This window comes from Pygocentrus nattereri, chromosome 17 (assembly GCF_015220715.1).
Source record: "Pygocentrus nattereri isolate fPygNat1 chromosome 17, fPygNat1.pri, whole genome shotgun sequence".
Classification (NCBI taxonomy): Eukaryota; Metazoa; Chordata; class Actinopteri; order Characiformes; family Serrasalmidae; genus Pygocentrus; species Pygocentrus nattereri.
In genome coordinates, this window is record NC_051227.1 from 26,679,661 (window position 1) to 26,698,638 (window position 18,978).

An 18,978-nucleotide genomic window follows, 5' to 3' on the forward strand; every position below is an offset into this window, starting at 1 on the left:
CTTGCATACAGAGATTTCTCCAGATTCTCTGAATCTTTTAATGATATTGTGTACCGTAGATGATGGAAAAACAAAAGTTCTTTGCTTTTTTATGTTTAGAACCATTTGAACCATTTGTTCATGTAGTCTTTTTACAGAGTGGTGAACCCCTAGCATCTTTCCCCTCTCTGGGATGCTTTTTTATACCCAGTCATGTTACTGACCTGTTGCTAATCAACCACCAGGTACCAGCCTTTTGTTGCACCCGTTTCAACTTTTTGCAATGTGTTGTTGGCATCAAATTCAAAATGGGCATATACACTATATTGCCAGAAGTATTCAACTCTCTGGGAAGGCTTTCCAGAAGGGTTAGAAGTGTGTTTATGGGAATTTTTGACCATTGTCCAGAAGTGCATTTATGAGTTCAGACACTGATGTTGGACAAGAAGGCCATCCCAAAGGTGTTGTATCGGGTTGAGGTCAGGACTCTGTGCAGGCCAGTCAAGTTCTTCCACACCAAACTCGCTCATCCATGTCTTTATGGACCTTGCTTTGTGCACTGGTGCACAGTCATGTTGGAACATGGAAGGGGCCGTTCCCAAACTGTTCCCACAAAGTTGGGAGCATGAAATTGTCCAAAATCTCTTGGTTTGCTGAAGCATTAAGATTTCCTTTCACTGGAACCAAGGGGCCGAGCCCAACTCCTGAAAAACAACCCCACACCATAATCCCCCCTCCACCAAACTTTACACTCGACACAGTGCAGTCAGACAAGTACCATTCTTCTGGTAACCGGCAAACCCAGACTTGTCCATCGAATTGCCAGATGGAGAAGCGTGATTGGTCAATCCAGAGAGCATGTCTAGAGTCTAGAGTCCAGTGGCAGCACTTTACACCATGGCATTCAGTGCTTTGTATTGCGCATGGTGATGTAAGGCTTGGATACAGCTGCTCAGCCATGGAAACCCATTCCATGAAGCACTCTATGCACTGTTCTTGAGCTAATCTGAAGGCCACATGAAGTTTGGAGGTCTGTAGTGATTGAACTGCAGAAAGTTTGTGACCTCTGCGCACTATGTGCCTCAGCATCTGATGACTCCGCTCTGTCATTTTATGTGGCCTACCACTTTATGGCTGAGTTGCTGTCGTTCCCAATCGCTTCCACTTTGTTGTAATACCACTGACAGTTGACTGTGGAATATTTAGTAGCAAGAAAATTTCATGACTAGACTTGTTGCATAGGTGGCATCTGGTACCACACTGTAATTCACTGAGCTCCTGAGAGTGACCCATTCTTTCACAAATGTTTGTAGAAGCAGTCTGCATGCCTAGGTGCTTGGTTTTATACACCTGTGACCATTGACGTGATTGGAACACATGAAGATCAAACTTGCTCCTTGGGAGGCTGAAAAAAGTTATCCTGTCAAAGCATTTGCATAGCATAATCTTGTATGTTTTCCGCTGCGCTGAACGCTGCAAAGACCTTAACGAAGACCTTAACAAAGACATCTCAGACCTCGCTGAAATATCACAGTAGCTCTGGTTAGGGCATGCGGTCATATTTTCAAGCATAAATATACGCTACCAGTGTTAGCAACATTGATGTCAACTTAGCTTCAGCACTGCTTTAAAACAGAAATTGACGATTATGTACTCTAACTAAAAGTTAGATTAATGTGATAATAAATTATCAACAATCGCTTTGGCATTGATATTATCTGTTTGCTATCTTACATTAATAATAATAAGATTGTGTTTGGACTAGTGGATAACTGCAGTGGAAACTGTAAAGTTAACATTACTTACCTCAAATTAAACAATATTGTGTCCTCAAAATGAATGCAGCTAGGTGACAATAGTCCAGTGCATGTGTGTGAGTGTATGCGTACACAGCCAAGGAGGGGAGGAGGGGCTGACTGGTAGTGAGAAAAGCTTTGCAGAAGCAATGGGGCAGAGCACAGTGTTGTTAATGTCATTATGAGAAGTGCAAAGATGCTTTTGGTTCATTATGAAACTGTGGCGGGACAAATTAGTCTATGGCGGAACACAGATTAGGTAATTAATGGGAAAAGTTGTTCTTGGCTTGGATGTGCATTTAATTGGAGCCTTTACATTATGTAGAGGTTCTTTAAAATTTAAAAAGGTTCTTCACACTAACATCTCATTTACAAACAAACTTCTCTATAGAACCATTCACTGAAAGTTTCTTCATGGAACCAAAAGTGGTTCTACTATGGCAATGATACATTTTGGAGCTTTATATTGAATAGTGCATGCCAGGGCTGTCAGAGTGTGAATGAAGATTTTTGTAAAACCATAAATTTAGGCCAATGGCCATTTAGGAAGAATGTACCCCCTTATGACTTAGGACATACCTTTGCTTCATAGTCAGTGTTTTTACTGATGTGCCACTGCTATAAAGCATTTGAATACATCATGCTGAATGTGGCTGTGATATTTTTATTGCATATTACTTTTAAGGTCACAGCATAGCATATGTTTAAATTGTAGCTGTAGCAAGGGACATGTAGGGAAAACAGTCGTAGTACATGTAAATTTGCAAATGAGTATGATGCCCCTGATTGTATACACACAGGTGTCAGCTGCACTTGTTGCTGGAATGTGCTGAAGATCAGTTTCTGGAGCTATAACACCTTTAATTTAATCAGAAACAAGCTGGAGCAATGATGTACATGTCACTGTTCACATACATGCTGCTCTGTTTACCTCTGGAAGTAGGGGTAAATGCCTGCTATGCTCAACTGAATTTAGTACCTAGAAGCTGTTAGAATTTTGCAGGTGTGGAAAAACATCCTTGCAGGTTTCTTTGAAAAACTGAAAGCAAATCTCCCAAAAAGAATAAAACCTGTTAAAAAGCATGACTCGATTTGCATAATGCAACTGGTACCCATTCGCTTTAATTCTTTTCTTCATATACTTTTTTATTTTTATTATTTTTGACTGAAATATTCCAATGGAGCACTATATTTATGGTATTTTTCTTAGAATTCCATAGCTGCAGCAAGAGAATGTGGCTTGTTCTGAGATCATCTTGTCATGTCTTTAGGTGTTTCTACACAATGTAATCCATGTCATGATCTTATCTAGCTCTGTGTGACTGCGGTTAACTTGACAACAGGTTCAGTGCATACCGTCGATGCTTACCCGTGCTACCTTCAGTGACAGCTGACATCCATAAGCCAGTTCAATAATCATTACTCACACAACTAATGTACCGTATATGTTCAATTCTCATAATCCTGCGACTTTCTGACAGGCTCTGGTGGGAGACAAGAGCCTGGCCTTCTGGCTGATGGATAAGGAGATGTACACCAACATGAGCACCCTAATTCCCATGAACCCAATCATTGATCGGGGCATCCAGCTGCACAAGATGATCCGGCTGCTTACCCATGGCCTAGGAGGAGAGGGCTACCTCAACTTTATGGGTGAGTTATGGCTGAGGCACACACAGAAACCACGGTTTTAAAAAATCTTAGCTTGCTTTTTTTTTTTTTTTTTTTTTTTTTTTTTTTTAAATTGGGTCATTTTCGTACATGATGCAATGGAGGAGGTTGGAAGAGCTGCCCTTAGATCTGCTTCAAAGGGGTATCTTCCACCCAAAGTGGTTTCATTTACATGTATGAATTGAATGCATAAATGCATATATTTGCATGAATTTGATAATAAATAAATGAATACATGAAAAATGCCCCTGACATTGCCTTGAGGTTCTTAATATGGCCTCTGTTTTTTTTCTGGGTTTATCTATTTCAGGGACATGAAGTTAATACACACTTTTATAACCTAACAATAGCTCAACCAGTTTCCTTTAGAGTCCCTGTTGTTACTGAATAATAAGCCATAGTATGTAATAAGCTTGAGATTTTAAGGGGTTAAAAGGGGAACTCTATCATTTTTTTAAAAAGTGGTTTCATGTGAAATGGTCATTGTAGATGAGCCTAACACCTCAGATTTCTTAACAGAGGTGCTGATGGGAACCAGGTTGTCACAATATCTACAATTTACACACACACACACACACACACACACACACACACACACACACACACACACACACACACACACACACACACACACATTTTCTAAGCTGCTTCTCCCTCAGGGTCGCCGGGTCTACAATACAGATATATACAAATATTTATTTTATTTATTTGCTGTTGAAAACCATAAATAAACCCCTACACATGTCTCCTGAGTGTGTATATTGTTCATGATAGTAAAATAGTGAAAGATCTAAGAAGTAAGATTTCTTTGGGTACTATTTTGCCTAAGAATTCCCTGCATGAACCTCTCCACCATGAAGGATGCTGTAGTTTTTAGACCAAAATTTTATCTCAGAACAGTGTCTCAGGCATCAAGTAGCATTCATAACAATTTCTTGTTATTGCTGTCTGTGAGGTAGCTTGCAGAGTCATTACATACTCTATGTCTGTTTTTGTCAACACCGCTGTGAACATTTCTGATTCTGATCATTTATCCAGAACAGAGCATTTCACATCAGAACCCTTTGAAAGAATTTATTTACATCTTATATCGCTTAGAATTCCCCTTAAATGCCTGCCTACGATATGAACTTTCAAAGATACCGAATTAGCCCATTACACAAATCAGTGAAGCAGATCACTTTAAATTGGATCTTTATTATTGCACTTTGTTTGATTTGTTCAACATTATTTCCAGTCCTGCTTTTTAGAAATGCATTTATCTTCAGCCTCCCTATCAATTAGCCAGCAATGCCAATTGGCAAAAATGAAATGTAGGATTCTATAGAAAATAGCAACACCTGCAGATTACCGGCTTCACTAATCTCACTAATCTTCTTCTGTACATTTACAGGGTCTATTTCAGCATGTAAAACAATCAAGTGCAGCATTTCGGGTTCATTTCCCCTTGAGGAATACGCACCATTAAAGCCATGCTTTGAAATTTATATTGAGTATATATTAAGGGTGTTCAGTGCATAAGATATCACTGCTGGGTTCTGTCTGGACTTCGTTTAGTGTTGTAATGAGTGAGCTTATTGCTATGACACGGTCAATATAACTGAAAGTGTTTTTCTTTCCTCTGCTAAGGGACAATGTGTACTATAGTCAGTTTGTATGGTGTTCTAGCCCCACCTACTGATCAGGTGAATGTCTTGGAGAGGGTTTATGGGGACAGTACACTTCCTTGACCTTGTCAATAGCTTAAGTGATATGTAGTCTCAGTATCAAAGGGCTGCAACAAGATGTAGAGCCTAATGGCATCCGTATAAAAGTTGAGGCACAGGGGCATTTGCGCTTACTGAAGTTTGAAACTAAAACCAGTTTGTTCTGTTAATCGCACTGTGGGGGGTACAGGTCCTAGCTTGTGTCCAGCAGTGCCGGTCAGCTTGCTCACACCAGCTAGTGCTAACATTTTGAAGCAGGCAGACATGCAGCCTCCCCTCTTGCTAACAAAATGACTGAGGTTTTCCCTTTTTCTTGTATTAATAATTTCTTTTCTTTTTTTGTCTAGCTTTTTTTTTTTGTTTGTTTTTTTTTTTTTGTCCTTTAGTGAGCAGCTGTTTGTTCCTCTTCATGTCTGGGCTTGTTACCAACTGCCTTTCCAATTCCCACATGAGCACAAACTCAGCCAGGAACTCAGCACTCAAACTAGTGAGCACTGAAAACAGTTGGAAATGTATGGATGTAGGTCTAATTAAGGTTGTATACAGCATACATCCCTGCAGACTTTGGACCTACCACCTACAGAATATAAAAGTTTGTTTTTTGCTTTGCTAGTACAAATAACCTGGTTATAACCACATTGTGCTGCAACAAAACTTAACAACAAGAAACATGCTAGAACAACACTCGAAGTGCTTTTCCAAGATGGAGAGAATTATTACATGTTTGGGGCAGAATTGGCAGCATTCCTCCTGGACAGGTACGGAAACACAACATGTATAAGGCATTGAGCTGTTTCAGTAGTTTTCTTCACACAGTGTTGGGCAGAATACTTTGGTAAAGTAGGGATGACTGAATACTAAATACACTGCCATAAATGTATTTAGTAATATATTCTGATACAATACATTCCGAATGCTTTTAGAATTCATATTGATAAGGAATAAAAAATGCTAAAATTTGTAAATTTTCTTTGATTTGCCCAGTTCTTCACTGTTACAGTTTTTTCAATGTAATTCTATCATTAATGTGGTTTAAAGAAAAAGTCACTTAAAGTCAAAATTCTCAACATTATTTTGGCAGGCGTATTCGAAGAGTAAAAAAATCAGTCCAGTGAATATTGAATAGTGCACATATTAAGGAATTTCCAGTCTTTTCCAACTAAATCTCTGTCTGTCAGTTCTGCATCATATCTTTTGATTACACAGACAGGTCAAAACACTTATTTTGGGCAGTTGCTGTATGCTGGGTGAAATGTTTGAAATATGTGACTACAGTACATAACACATTCAAAATTGTAACTGTGCCTTTGTCTGATGGAAATTAGAAAATTTCTTAATTTTAGAAGATTTAGAGAAAATTGTAGTAGGCCCACATAATAAAAAACTGAATTTTTGATTCCATTTTGAAAAAATATAACTCCCCCAGGACATATGAATATGGAAACTGTGAATAATGTTATCTCTTCTAATCTGATAAGTTTTTCTGTTATTTTTCTGTAAGTAATGTCCATGCTAACTAACACAGTTAAAACATCCCATTAGCAGAGCAATGTAATTATTCTACTGTTCAGACAAGTTTAATCTAGAGATCATTGTCTTTCCATTAGTAATAACCAACTTTTGCCTATCAGTGACAGAGATTTTTAAGATAAACACCACCACACTACGATTCTAGGTCTTTTGTACTTGAAGTGAGAACTGTTTGGCTTTTCACTGTGAATATTCTTTGGGTGTGTAATTGAAAGCCAGAGAGAAAAAAGGGGCAAAAAAAAGAAAGAAAAAACTAAATAAATACAGGCTGACATGTCATGTCAATGGATCAATGGTTGTGGAGTCATTTAACCAGTGCAGAGCAAGAACAAATTGTTAGAGCAAGCAAATCAATTTGAGCCGCTCTCCTGCTCGACGAAATCTGTTTACTCTCTAGCAAATAGAGGAGCCTCATGAGCTAAAAGCTCCACATAGAGATGGCAGCCATGTTTGCTCACAGACAGATGAACACTGTAACGATAGCATGGGGCAATAAAACACTCTCCCTCATGCACAGGCAGCCAGCTAGCAGTTCACTAGCTTTAGCATTAAAGCAGTGGGTGGACAGGAGGAATTTATATCCAGCTTTCGGAAAGGAGAGGTAGACCTTTCGAATCAGCTTCACGGTCGCAGAGCTGGTCCTGTTTGAGCAGGTGTGCTGTCAATGTACAACCCCATTTCTAAAAAAGTTGGGACTCTTCTATCTATCTATCTATCTATCTATCTATCTATCTATCTATCTATCTATCTATCTATCTATCTATCTAAACCACATTTGTGAAGGAAATAGTACAAATAGTACAAAGACATCATATCAAATGATGAAACTGAGATGTTGGCGTTTTTTGAAAAATATATGCCCACTTTGAAATTGTAGGTGACCATCTGGACTGCAGGCAGGTCTGTTAAGCATCCATACTCTTTTAATATGGAGCAATGCTGTTGTAATACATGCAAAATGTGGTTTGGCATTGCTGAAATAAACAAGGCGTTCCCTGAAAAAGATGTCATCTGGATGGCAGCTTATGTTGTCAAAACATATATATTATTCAACATTTAATGGTGCCTTTACAGATGTGTATGTCACCCATGCCATGGGCACTAATGTCCCCCTATACCATCATGAATGCTGGTTTTTGAACTTTGCACTTAAGCCCAGAGAACACAGGATCCAGGATCCATAATTTCCAGAGAAAGTTTCAAACATTGATTCATCAGACCACAGGACACTTTTCCACTTCTCCTCAGTCCATCTTAAATGAGATAGATAGATATATATATATATATATATATATATATATATATATATATATATATATATATATATATATATATATATATATATATATAATTTTTTTTTTTTTTTTTTTTTTTTTTTTTTTGCATTTTGATGTTTTAACTTGCATTTGTGGATGTAGTAATGAACTGTGTTTACAGACAGTGGTTTTCAGAAGTGTTTCCTGAGCCAATACAGTGATTTCTACTAGAGAATCATATCTGTTTTTAATACAGTGCTCCCTGAGGGCCCAAAGGTCACAACCAGCATATACTGTTTTTTGACCTTGTCCCTTGCATACAGGTATTTCTCCAGATTCTCTGAATCTTTTGATGATATTATGTACTGTAGATGATGAACCCCTCTCTATTTTTATTTCTGAAAGACTCAGCCTCTCTGGGATGCTCTTTATCTACTCAGTGACACTACTGACCTGTTGGCAATTAACCATTAGGTGGGTGTTTTTTTTTTTTTTTTTTTTTTTAGAATTACACAAATTCACCAGCTTGTTATTGCCCCCGTCCCAGCTTTTTTGGAATGTGTTGTTGGTACCCAAAAAATAGGCAAATATTTTTTTAATAAACAATAACATTTCTCAGTTTTAACATTTTGGTATGTTGTCTTTATACTATTTTCAATTAAATATAGGTTTAAAATAATTTGCACATAATTGCATTTGTTTTATTTATATTATGCACAGTGTCTCAACTTTTTGGAAATGCAGTTGTAAATGAATGCACACTTTCAAACTTATACCTCTCAGCAACCTATAGTAGTGGGCAATGTGGACAAAAAATATCACACATTAACATAATATAACAACCAAAGTAAATCTAAAAAATATTTCAAAGAGATAAAAACTAAATTTTGGGGTGGTAAGTGTATTTACAGTATATATTTTTTATCTAAATCTAAAAGTAAATGTCAAAGGTTTTAAATTTTGAAAAATTTAAATAAATAAAATTTATGTCAAGTTAAATTAACAATTATTAAAGATTCTGCACTATGCCTATGTCACTATTCAAGTTTAAGCAAATTTGTGACTATGTATCAAAAGGTCTTTGTTTCAGAAGGTCAGATTTTTCTTTTTCAGATGACTCTCAACTGGATTTGACCTACTTATTAGAGATGTTTTGCACAAACCTGTAGAGTTAATGCCAGCTCAGTGTCATTAAGCAAAAGATAGACATACCAAAAAAGTGTTGTAAATTTTTCAGAATTTTATTTTTTACTCCAGGTGAAAGCTGCCAGTATATTCTGTAATTATACTGTACAGTAAATTATATTAGTAAAGAATGCAAAATAGAAGCAGTTTCACTAGCAGTTTCAGACTTTTGGATGCCTCTGTATGTCAATATTGCTTTCTGATGCTAACCCTGCGGCATGGGCAGAAAGTGTGCTACATGTTTCCCATCTTGATGTCTACATTGTTGACGTCGAGTGCACTTTCACCAGCATTTTGTTCAGATTTTTTATTCCACCTAACATGGAGCTGTAGTTACATCCTGGCAACTGTACAACCTGAATGTTACTTCTGCATCATTTAAGGTGGACAAATAGAAGCCAATTCAAATAGAAGCCAGCTTCAGCTTCGTCAAAATTCGTTTGTCTCATACTTGCATCCCGCACACTGGTGTCTCTGTATGTTAGATGCTGAGTGAATTTGGGAATTTGGAAAATATAATGTCAGTACCAGCTGGTGAATGGCTGGTTGGACATACGTGGCCGTGAGTCTGGCAGCTGCTTAGGCAGTGTGAGAGGAAGCACTTCATCTTACCCCAAAAGACCGGCCATTCCTTTTTATCTGCAGACTTAAAAACAAAATGGATTACTTCAGAAGCTTCTTCTTTCGGCTGCTCCCTTTAGGGGTCGCCACAGCGGATCATCTGCCTCCATCTTGCCCTATCTATTGCCTCCTCTACTTTCACACCAACCATCTCCATGTCCACCTTCACTATATCCATAAACCTTGTCTGAGGTCTACCTCTTCTCCTTCTACCCAGCAGCTCCATCTCCAACACTCTTTGACCAATATATTTGATATAAGATTAATTCAGAAGCGATGGACTAGAATTATGTCCACATGTGAACATCACATCCGTATGTGCTTCTTGAACATCTCATTCCAACACCCTATACGTTAATATGGAGTTGGCCCCCCCAACTACTCTTCTGCTTCTATAAAAGCCCCCACTCTTCTGGGAAGGCTTTCCACCACACTTTAGAAGATGGATGCAGGCATTCATCCACAAGAACATTAGTGAGGTCAGACACTGGACCATTATTAATCCTCCGCCAAACTTTATACTCAGCACTATGCATTTTGGCAGGTGGTGTTCTGGCATCTGCCAAAGATTTGTCAGATTCGTCACCACAGGGAATATGCTTCCACTGCTTCAGAGTCCAATGCCATGTGCTTTACACCACTCCTGCCAGTGCTTGTCATTGCCTGTAGTGATCAGAGACTTCTGTGTAGCTGTTCAGCCATTGACACCTAAACTATGAAGCTCTCAGTAAACAGTTGTTGTGCTGGTGTTTCTTGTAGAGGTGGACTAAGTATTTCAGTAATAAGGGTTGCAAGTGAGGATGGACAAATTTTGTGTGCACTCTGCAATCCCTTTCTGTGAGGTTGTACAGTGTATAGCTTCACAACTGAGCTATTGTTACTCCTTAATGTTTCAGCTTCACAACAGCTGCCCTTACTGTTGACCAGGACAGCTCTAGCAGAGCTGCAATTAGACCAAATGGCTTTTTGAAAAGAACGGTTTATTTAATTTTTATACACTTAAGTTGCAACAACTATAACATATAAAGTGCAAAAAACAGAATTTTAAAACCAAAGATATTGGCACAGCACTTCCATTTCATAGAATAGAACATCACAGATCTATCAATACTGCTAAAACACGCTGTTGTACCAGTGTAGATAAAGTATCACCCAGCACTATAACACATGTTCAAAAATAGTAGAAATGATGTAATTGTATTCTAAATACTCTTTCTGTGGAACTGAATAGGTTTTCTCCCTTTGGCAAATGTCTCGCATTTATCCATCAAGTCGCGGCAGTTACTTTATTCATTCAGAAGAGTTCCCCTTTTCGACTGAAGACTGTTGGCTCCATTTGATGTGGATCATGATAAAAGCACATCTATTGCCGTTTTTCTTCCAGATCCCTCTCTCTTGTACACTGAAGCCAATAGAGTTTGAGGTTACTTTGGTAAATAGCTTAAATTGGTTGCATCCTTCAGCTCAGTCTATGCATGCTTTAGATCCTTTTCCAAGTACAGGCTTTTAAAGCTGTGTTCACATTCACATTCTGAATGGATGCCCTCATCTTGTAGCACTCTGCATTAGGCTGACATTTGCACATGCTAATTTACTACATGGGCTTTGTTGCCAACCTTGGATCAAGGGCAGCTAACCATGTGTATGCTTGTATTAACTAGTTTGTTTTGAAGTAATTACTGAGAGCTTTTCTCATGCATTTGATTTCAGCTGGTGCACCAGGCAGAGATTCAGCATTCTCTTATCTAGAGCCCGTTTCTGAGCCAGTAATTACATGTCTTAGAGGAAAGATTTGGTACTTTTCAGTTCATGATTACGTTCTTACCTCATGTGTAAGTGATTGGCACAGACAGAGTTCATTACTGGGATTTGCCTTCAGAGTGTCAGAAGTGATGGCTTATAATGAGTAGAAATTGGCCCAAAAATAGGTTGCATTTTGGCCTATTATACCTTTTTTATGTTTACACCCTGAAATTCAAAATAAGGTCTGCTGATTACATTTGTGTGTGGTGTCATGTGCCAAAAGCAGTCAGAACTCAGTTTGACCGTTTTCTAAGTTCTCTTTGCTTTAGACATAAACAGGCTGTTTTTGCTACTGTGCCTTTTAGACTGCTACATGTAAATAATATATTTTCTAATAGCTGCCCTTGTGCCTTGTGCAGGTCCATAACACTATTACTTATGACTTTTAATTATTTAAATGTGCACAGCTTAAACTGCTGTGGGGTGAATAAGAATATATCTGTAATATGCAGTTGTATGCAAAGTTCTGTTGATTTTCTAATTTTAAATAAATTCACATCTCCTTTACAGAAAGCAAACTTAAACATGACATTTTTCTGCAAATTTCTATTTATTTGCTCAGTTAAAGATATTGGAAAATACACAATGTGTCATAACTTTTTCTGATATGTTATATTAAGACAATAAACTACAGGTGTGTGTTAAATATGTGCACACTTAATACACACTTGTTGTATTAAATAGGGATATTTTCACTTAGAAATTAACAAAACACTATTTAATCAGGGGCATCCAACTGTGTATAAATGTGCTAGTTGTTGTCACATAACAAACAACTATGGTTGCCATATGTGGACTATATGGAGGAATGACTGAACTGTAGTCTTTACATATTACATCAATCTCTTTTATTTCAATATGGTGAAGACATTTTTCCATTGGTTTTCTATCATACAGGACCTTTAATTCAAACATGGGGTAATCACAGAGCAAGTAAACTCATAAACAATTTTAAAAAGATGGCACACCGAAGTGGCAGTTTAAGCTGTGGCAATTTACAGCCTTTTTGTGAGATCTTCGTGAACACAAACACTCGTAAATTTATACTGCACCTCATGCTTCCTGTTCCTCACCTCTTCTCTGTTAAATCAATTCCAGATAGCACAGCTCCGTGCCGGGAGACTTTTTCAGCTCCGACTTTGACTTTTCAGACCCACTTTGACTTTCAGCCCGTTCACCTTGACTAAGCAAACGCTGGCCTCTAACTACGCTTTCGGCTTCAGAGTGGAGATGACATTACAGGAGCTTCCAGGCACTCTTTGAGCTTCTCTGTGGGATTGGTTGGGAAAATCTTGGCAGGCTTTGTAGGGGCTACACCACAGAATACCACATTGAGGTCATGCTGCTGTACAGGTGAAGGTTTTCTATCCTTTGAAGCACCGCTGACGAAAAATCCTTTAAATGGCTTTCAATTCTATCTGTGCTTTCATGCTTTATTTATAAATATAGGCTTTCTTGAGACTGCAGAAATGGTATTGAGCAGCAATATCATCAGACAGTATGAGATGCAAGTACAGAAGTCAGCAAAAACAGAGCTTTCTCTGAGACACCTCTACATTTGTAGTGCAAGACAAAGAGAATTTGATTATTTGAATGTATCTCAGAAGTGCACCTCAGAAAATTGCCATCCTGCTTGAACAGTACGCAAGTGTTGTGTATCATCCTCTCACACAGAAGAGCAGAATACACTTTGAACAAAAGCACAAGGAAAAGGTCACCCCTGAATACTTCCTGCAGTCAGATGGAGGGAACAGAGAGGGAAAGAAGTTCATCCTCCAAGCGAGGTTTACTTTCTGCTCTGGAAAGTTTGCACACTGCCGTCATGGTGGGATGTGCGTGTTCCTCGGAGGCTTAGAGAGAATACGCTACCTGCTGCGATTGTTATTGTTTAAATTCCCTGGTTATCTCACCATTTCCATATTTTCAGGATTTCAAATCGTGACTGTATCCAGGGATTAACCAACGTCTGTCTTCTAGTGGAACTGTCTCCTTCTTTCCTTTTTATTTCTTGCACCCACCATCTCTCTCACATGTGCTCCTTCTTTTATTCAGTTTTTTTTCTATTTCTCCTCTCTCATTCTTTTTCTTTTTCTTTCTCTTTGTCTTTGACTTCTCTCTCTCTCTCTCTCTCTCTCTCTCTCTCTCTCTCTCTCTCTCTCTCTCTCTCTTTCTTTCTCTCTCTCTCTCACATAGGACTCATGTTTTCTTTGTTTCCTAAACATTTTTTTTTCTTTCTCTCTCCATGTCTTTTATTTCACTATTCCTCTCTATCTCCCCCACTCTCTGTTTTTCTTTTTTTTCCCTATTTTCTTTTCGTTCTTCTTTCTTTCCCTTTCTCTGACTTTCTCTCTTTCTCACTCTGCCTCTCTTTTTTGCTGCATTTCTTTTCTGCCTGCCTCACTCTGGGTTGGGCTCTCTCTCTCTCTCTCTCTCTCTCTCTCTCTCTCTCTCTCTCTCTCTCTCTCTCTCTCTCTCTCTCTCTCTCTCTCTCTCTCCTGACACTTCTCAACTTGCTAATTCATAAGCATGCGTTGCAGTGTATGCCTAGCACGCAGTTCACTTATTGTTTGATGCTTCTTTAACAGCTAGCTAATGTATTTCATTAGAAAGCTCTGTCACTCCCTGTCCGTTCCACTTCGTCCGGTCACTCACTTTTATCCTCCTCCCAACCCCCACCACCGCCCCCCACCCTCTCTCTCTCTCTCTCTCTCTCTCTCTCTCTCTCTCTCTCTCTCTCTCTCTCTCTCTCTCTCTCTCTCTCTCTCTCTCTCTCTCTCTCTCTCTCTCTCTCTCTCTCTCTCTCTCTCTCTCTCTCTCTCTCTCTCTCTGAACAAACAACACACTTCATCACTATTGTTTTTGCCTCCATTCTCTCACTCGTCAAAGCGGCTCGTCGCCCCCTCAGAATTCAATTACCCAACTGTTGTTTTATGATGTTGTCTTGTCAGCTGATGACGGATTCATTATCTCATCACTCCGCTTGACAAGGCTGTCGCCTCTCTCCATTTCTTTCTCTTTTTATTCCTCCGTTCACGTTCTGTGTGCAAATGTATCCCCCAGTTCCTCCCCTCTGATCTCCTCAGCCTTTCTCTCATCTTTTCCAGAGCTGTGCTCACTGGGCGAGGCAATCATGCCCTACAAACTTCTGGAACATTAGTCGGGCTTATGAAGGTTTTCTGGGTTGCGTTGTATGTAACTGTATTCTAGGGAGGGTTCATTTATGGCAGGGTTTCAAACACTAATTAAGGCAGTCAGTCTGTAAATACAGATATGAGAGAGACTTTAATTTAACCAAGTAATGGCTGATGGGTGAGATTTCAACTCCCCAACCTTTATATGGTAATCCATGTGCTGCACGGCACACTGTTAAAGAGCTGTGGTTGCATCTGTATTTGTCTTGGACTTTCTCAAACCTGGTCATTAAAGTCCAGCAACCACAGGGGTTGTTACAATATACATCTTAGCAGCAGGCAGTGTTATGAGCCAGAAGGTGGGTCAAAAGCTGAGCTGTTTAATTCCTCTTCCTTAACCTCCCGACAAGGTCGTCTTTCATGATCCATTATTCAATCTTTTTTCTTTCTTTCTTTTTTTTTTTAAAATAGTGCTCCTGTTGTCTGCACCCCGCTCTTTCCTTTCAAAAATGTTTGGAATATAGATCATTGAATTAATTTGCATTCATTTGTTTGTATGAAGGCAAATCACACAAAGACGTGGGAATATATTCTGAAGATACATGCTTCCCTCTCCCATGGATGCATGTTGAATCAGCGCTTTGAAGTTTGATGTTGAGAAAAGGGCAGTGCTGTTGCGGGAGAATCTGTTGTGGAGTTCTACAGTACCAATCAAGTTTGCACCCTTGAACTAAATGTGTGTTATTTATCATCTTAAAGATATATTTGAAAGCTGATGCTTAAATACTTGAAATATATCGATTAGCCAAATATAAATACAGATAAATAAAATGAAGCTGATCCATATAAATATGTTTACTTCCAAAAAACATAATATATACAGGTCCCTTAAAAGTCAGAGACCAGCCTCCCATTATTTGATTGCCATTTACCACAAATTATTTATTTTTAGTAGATATTTCTGAAAAAACTAGGTATGAGATAATCCACTTGCATGCAGAACAGGAAAGTCAAAGGAAGACCAGTAAAAAAAAAAACAACATATAAAGCTGAAGTTCAAAAATTGTATTAAAAGATACAGAGAAAATGGGGCTCCCAACAGCTGTGGAAGACCTTATAGACCACCAAAACTGTCTCTGTCAGATAAACAGGACTTAAAGTATTCATCTTTGAGAGAGAAAAAAATCAAGCTTCACTCTTACTTCAGATCTGAAAAAATCCACGTGTTTCTGTCCATCCTTCAACTGTGAGAAGACAACTCAATCTAAAAGGATCTGTAGCTGTCATGAAGCCTTTACTGAGGAAAAGAAGAACTTTTGCTTCTCAGAACAGTGGACTGGCCACTCCAGAGTCCAGACCTCAACATCATTGAATGTGGGATTATTTGGATCATGAGTAACAGATAATGTGACAAACGTCCAAGACTCAACTTGTGAGGAAAAATATCCCTGCAGATTTGTGAAAAACTGAAAGCTCCCAAAAGGAATGGAAGCTTTAATAAAGACATATGATGGACACACAAAATTTTTTTTTCCCTAACAAATAGTTTAACCTCGACACATCGCTGCTGCCGGAACAAAATCTGGCATCTCTATTTTCGTCATTTTTAACTACTTTATAGAATTTGAAAATGCTAGCTGCCTTTTACACATGCTCAAATTTCATAATGAATGGACCAATAGAAATGCTCCAAAATTATTTCAAAATTACAGCAACTATATATGTATTTCTGTATGAAAAGCATCCCAGGTTCTTCCTCATGAAGCTGCTGAACACTGCCTCAGAGAAAAGGGGGGCTTTAAAGAAGCTAAAACTAAATTTTGAATTGCTTAACAAATTATATAAGTCCATGAAGGTTTTTAAATGGCTTGGATGTAGGAACTTGTTGTAGAACCTTTATATTCTTTAAAGGTTCATTAAGCTTTTCACATTTGCACATCTTATTTATAAGAATGGTTCTGTGAAGAGCCATCCATTAAAAGATTGTTTTTGTTTTTCACCCTCTGAGAATATGGAATGGGGTTCTTTTTTTCTTGATTTGTTAAGAAGCTCTAGAACTGCTCTTATGTGTAGCATTATCTTCTCTATTCCTCTTCCCTCTGGGCCTTTGCAGGTAACGAATTTGGTCATCCAGAGTGGCTAGACTTCCCCCGCGTAGGGAACAATGAGAGCTACCACTACGCCCGGCGGCAGTTCAACCTGGTGGACATGGATCACCTGCGCTACTGCCAACTCTACGCTTTCGACCGGGACATGAACCGCACAGAGGACAAATACGGCTGGCTGGCGGCTCCCCCGGTGAGATACCAATCACTCTCAGCTTTGTCCATATTCCCTTTATGTCTCGCTTCCTCTTCTATGTCTCTAAAGTCCTCTCGCTCTCTTATCTCTCATCTTAGCATCTTTACACCTTTTTTATTCTTTTCCTTTTCTGTATAGCACCTATGGCTGTGTTTGAAGTAAACTACTGTCTAAAAGTTTGTTATATCGTCATTTTTGTTATTTTACTCAGCAGTTACATGTAGTTTATTACTATAGTACTGCAACGACAGTTTAGATTGCCATTAGAGACTGTATAGACCAAAGAGTACTTGTATATACTTTATTTCATATTTAATTTTTTTTAACAAATTACATTATGTAATTATCTGTTTATTACATCTTCATATCAGATTGGCTCATTTAAAATTTGATCAGTTTTCAATGTCATGGCATTCTGATATTATTATTTGAAGGCTGTCTTCATAACACATGCTTAAGCGTTGAATAACATATTTATAAAGCAATATGTGAATTGTTTATAAACAGCTTATACCAGTATTTATAAGATGACCTCAGATGTTATAAGAAATCAGTTTCATTGCATTGACATAAAGGACCTTAATCTAAAGTGAAGTACATTTTGTTGTATTTATAAAACTATTATAAAGCATCATTCCCATATAATTGAAGTTAAAATTTAGAGACATTTCACTTCAGAGGAAGACTTTAAGTAACTCAAACTTAAGTAATACGTTTTATATGAATTTTCAACTCTGTATGAATATCATCGCTATCCAAAGAAATCTCCAAAACAGTAACTTTACAGAAGAGGGCAAAAATGTTCCTTGCTTTGAATGTAAGTTAATGGAAAGAGTTTTTATTCTAAGCAATTTTGGAGCATTTCTATTGGTCCAACATGAAATTTTCACACTGCAAAGGGCAGCTACTGAGCTCAAATAATGCAGAAAAGTAAAAATCGCAAAATTAAGATACATGTTTTTCATTGGACAACATCAGCATGCAGATAACTGTAGAAAAGTACTTTGAGTAAACGTAGAAATATCCTTAGTAAAATATTATTAGAAGAGATGCCTGCCTGTGTTTCTCCTTGATTGCTTAAGTAAAATTACTTGCTAAAGGTACTTAAGCATCAAAAGTAAATGTACTGTGAGTAGGGGTGGGCAATATGGCAAATATATACCAACATACTTGACAGTTTCGCCATACATGATATGTATCACAATATTTCGATTTTTTGAGGTTTCATTAATTGAAACTGACAAAAAAACAATACTGCTACAAAAAAGAAAACTTACAACGTCTAAGAGTACAATGATCTTTATTCATACATCACAATAAGAATAAAATATCATCATATTGCTCTCCCCTGACTGAGAGTTATGGTTATTATTATTAAGTTATATTGCAGATTGAACTTTCATACTTTATTTCATGTAGAAATATATAAAACTGATACATGGTGTTGTCGGCCCTGTAAGTTCCGTTACTTGGAAATTATCCTTCAGAGAGCCTGTGATGTTTAGAGTACCAGCATCACATGAGTCATTTTGAATACATATCGGCAATAAGAATCTGAAATTATACACTGCTCAAAAAAATAAAGGGAACACTTAAGCAACACAATATAACACTTTACACAAGTAAATCAAACTTCTGTGAAATCAAACTGTCCCCTTAGGAAGCAACACTGTTTGACAATCAATTTCACAGCTGTTGTGCAAATGGAATAGACAAACAGGTGGAAATTATTGGCAATTAGCAAGACACACTCAATAAAGGAGTGGTTCTGCAGGTGGGGACCACAGACCACTTCTCAGTACCTTTCTGCTTTCTGGCTGATGTTTTGGTCACTTTTGAATGTTGGTGGTGCTTTCACACTCATGGTAGCATGACACGGACTCTACAACCCACACAAGTGGCTCAGGTAGTGCAGCTCATCCAGGATGGCACATCAATGTGAGCTGTGGCAAGAAGGTTTGCTGTGTCTGTCAGCGTTGTGTCCAGAGGCTGGAGGAGC

General features: G+C 38.2%; 1 protein-coding gene across 1 annotated transcript in view; it reads left to right on the forward strand.

Moving 5' to 3' along the window:
- Nucleotides 1-18,978, forward strand: part of gbe1b (glucan (1,4-alpha-), branching enzyme 1b) — a 150,594-nt gene that overhangs the window by 89,048 nt on the left and 42,568 nt on the right. Inside the window, exons 12-13 of the mRNA XM_017696820.2 lie at nt 3,257-3,428; nt 16,792-16,976. Coding sequence (XP_017552309.1) covers nt 3,257-3,428; nt 16,792-16,976 — 357 coding nt within the window. The remainder of the gene's footprint in view (nt 1-3,256; nt 3,429-16,791; nt 16,977-18,978) is intronic.